The following is a 3,561-nucleotide window of genomic DNA, read 5'->3' on the forward strand; positions in this document are numbered from 1 at the left end:
TTCACAAGCAGGAACTTAATGTCAATATGTTTTGACTTAGTTGAGCTCCTGTTGTTATTGGAATACATTACTGCAGATTTATTGTCACAATATAACTTTAGTGGTCTTTCAACATTTTCCAAAATGCGCAATCCCGTGACAAAATTTCGCAACATATTCCCTGATTGGATGCCTCATAGCAAGCTACAAATTCTGCTGCCATAGTAAAGAAAGCTACTAGTGTCTGTTTGACACTTTTCCATGATATAGCTCCTCCTGCTAACATATAAATGTAGCCTGATGTAGACTTCCTACTATCTTGACATCCAGCAAAATCAGAATCAGAGTACCCAATGACCTCCAGCTGTTCTGATTTTCTGTATGTGAGCATATAATCTTTTGTTTTCTGAAGATACCTCATAACCCTTTTGACTGCTATCCAATGATCCATACCAGGGTTGCTTAAGTATCTGTCTAACATCCCAACAATGTACGCAATATCCGGACGCGTACATACCTGAGCATACATTAGATTTCCTACAGCCGAAGCATAAGGAATCTTCTGCATTTCCTGAATTTCAATGTTACCTTTAGGGTACTGATTGAGACTAAACTTGTCTCCTTTAGCAACAGGGGTATCTCCTGGTCTGCAATCTTGCATGCCAAACCTTTTAAGTACCTTATCGATATAGCTCTTTTGTGATAATCCAAGAACACCCCGAGAGCGATCTCGATGTATCTAGATCCCTAATATAAAAGAGGCGTCCCCAAGATCTTTCATCTTAAAATTCTTTGATAGAAATCTCTTAGTTTCGTGCAGCATGCCTATATCATTAGTGGCAAGCAATATGTCATCGACATACAGAACCAGAAAGATATACTTACTCCCACTGAACTTGTGATATACACAGTCATCAACAATGTTCATCTCAAAACCGAACGAGATAATTATTTGTTGAAACTTATGATACCATTGACGAGGAGCTTGCTTGAGTCCATAGATGGATTTCCTTAATTTGCAGACCATATTCTTTGGGTCTCCTGACACAAAGTTTTCTGGTTGCATCATATAGATCATCTCATCAATGTCGCCATTGAGAAATGCAGTCTTAACATCTATCTGATGTAACTCAAGATCATAATGAGCAATAAATGCCATGATTGTTCTGAAAGAGTCTTTCGATAAAACCGGAGAGAAAGTCTCTGTATAATCAATGCCTTCCTTTTGAGTATAGCCTTTAGCCACAAGACGTGTCTTATACCTCTCCACATTACCATTTGCATCCCGCTTGGTTTTAAAAATCCATTTATAACCAATTGGTTTTGCACCTTCTGGTAACGGGACAAGTTCTCAAACCTTATTGTCTTGCATAGACTTGTACTCTTCATTCACTGCATCAATCCACTATTGAGAGTTAGAACTTTTCATGGCCTGAAGGAAGTTGATTGGATCATCTTCAAACATTCCATTACTTTCCTCATGTTCTTGGAGAAATACAATATAATCATCCGGAATAGCATTTCTCTTTTCTCTCGTGGATCTCCTTAGTGGCACTGGTTCTTGAGGTTGTTGAGTTTGTTCTTCTGAAACAGGGAGTTGTTCAACATTATCATCTTGATGGTTCTTGAGGTTGTTGAGTTTGTTCTTCTGAAACAGGGAGTTGTTCAACATTATCATCTTGAGGTTCTGGATTTACTTTTTGAGCAACAACAGGTATAGGAACCTGAATATTGTCAAAAGTAACTGTATGGATTGGATCTGAAGCCAATTCCTCCTTAAAACTAATGTCTCTAACCTTATTTCTCCCCCCAAACTCAACATCCTCAAAGAATATTGTTGTTCCCATCTCAAAAATATTCCTTAGTGTGGGATCATAAAACTTATAGCCCTATTTGCGGTGAAAGTTGCTATTTCCATTGTTATCGAATCTATTACAACTTTAGTTGTTACAATAAACTCGAATGAAATAAAAAGTTAATCTTTTTATAAGATCTCCTTACACAATGAAAATAAAAAAAGTTTACAACTTTATCAAACAAACGCAGAGATCGTTCATCGGTCTTCTGCTTGAAATAAAAAAAGTTTACAACTTTATCAAATAAATGCAGAGATCGTTCATCGGTCTTCTGCTTGCGTGGGATCTTTGCCTGTGCCGGGGTTTATCCGTGGACCACCGTCGATCAGATCTGATTGCTGAAAAATTAGGCAGAACTTCATCTATCCGCGAAGGGATCGAGAAATCGTAGCTCTTATCTCGGCGAAGCGAAATAATCACTCTTCTTAAGATTACCACAACGGGATAATCTTAAGGAACGGATCCGAGAAACTGTAGATCTGACGAATCTCTCTCTCTTGCGTTGAAGAACTGGATCCGATCTCTCCTTCTCCTCTCTAAAATCCGTGCACCTTCAGTCTTCAATCCGGCAGGGCTTCGCCTAATCTCCAAAATTCCAGATCCCTAAAAAATGAGGCCTAAGGCTTGTATTTATAGGCTTTAGGGGGTGCGGAGCGGTTAAAACGATCTTAAGGCCCAAATCTGACTTGGAGACACCCTAGGGTGTCTCCACTTGATCCGAGACACCGTAGGGTGTCTCGTTGGTCTGAGACACTCCATTGAGGTGTATTCATCTGCTTTCGCTGTAAATTCTTCGTCCGAACTCGGATTTGAGTGATTCGAAATGCGTTGGAAAGCTGACGAGGAGTTCTATCAGCTTCGATGGTTAGATCATCTGTTGCATGAATGAGACACGAAGGGTATTATTCCTCTTGTGAACATCGTGGGGCTCCTGATTAGCCCGTACCTTCATTAGTTTACGTAGTTCGTCGATTCACTTCAATCGTTCATCAACATCAATCGAACTCCTGTGAATCGGATAGTGACGTTCATCGTCGTTCTTTAACACTGAGCTATTCGTGGAAACCTATAGGCAATTTTTGATGCCTACAATCCCCGACATGAGGAAGACGCTGTCCCATTTCGGTCACTATAATTTTCACCGATTCTTCCCCTACTTCAGTGGCGGAGGGTATGGCGAATCTCTTCGGGATGCATCGACGACGAACCATAACACCGTCATCTCTTGTGGTGCCTTTCGATGGCTGGTGAATATTCAGCCGGGGTATCACGTCCTACGAATAGGCTCCGTGTGCTACCTTGAGCCTTACATTCCTTGTAGGTTTACCCGTTAGTTCGGGTATGATCAGCTGTACGTAGGAAATATTAACCCTTACTTGCATTGTGAAGGAGGGTTAGTGGATGGCATGCGAGGGTGGTTCTGGACCCATGCTAGTAGCACCAACGTGCGTTTCGAGCTACCTACGAAGGATCGCGACCTTCACCACATGCTTCTATATTGCCGGTAGTATCAGGGCACCAGTGCTAATCCTGAGGGCTTTCGGTTCTAGAACTCTTGCCTGGCGGAGAGTAGGCGCCGACCAAGGGTAGCTCCCCGCCCGACGACCACATGCTTCTATATTGCCGGTAGTATCAGGGCACCAGTGCTAATCCTGAGGGCTTTCGGTTCTAGAACTCTTGCCTGGCGGAGAGTAGGCGCCGACCAAGGGTAGCTCCCCGCCCGACG

General features: G+C 42.1%; 1 protein-coding gene across 1 annotated transcript in view; it reads left to right on the top strand.

Annotated features, from left to right (window-relative positions):
* Positions 2,936-3,561, top strand: part of LOC109846214 — a 4,145-nt gene continuing 3,519 nt past the window's right edge. The window contains exon 1 of the mRNA XM_020415438.1: positions 2,936-3,082. Coding sequence (XP_020271027.1) covers positions 2,936-3,082 — 147 coding nt within the window. The remainder of the gene's footprint in view (positions 3,083-3,561) is intronic.

The sequence above is a fragment of the Asparagus officinalis genome, chromosome 6, assembly GCF_001876935.1.
Source record: "Asparagus officinalis chromosome 6, Aspof.V1, whole genome shotgun sequence".
In the NCBI taxonomy this organism is placed as follows: Eukaryota; Viridiplantae; Streptophyta; class Magnoliopsida; order Asparagales; family Asparagaceae; genus Asparagus; species Asparagus officinalis.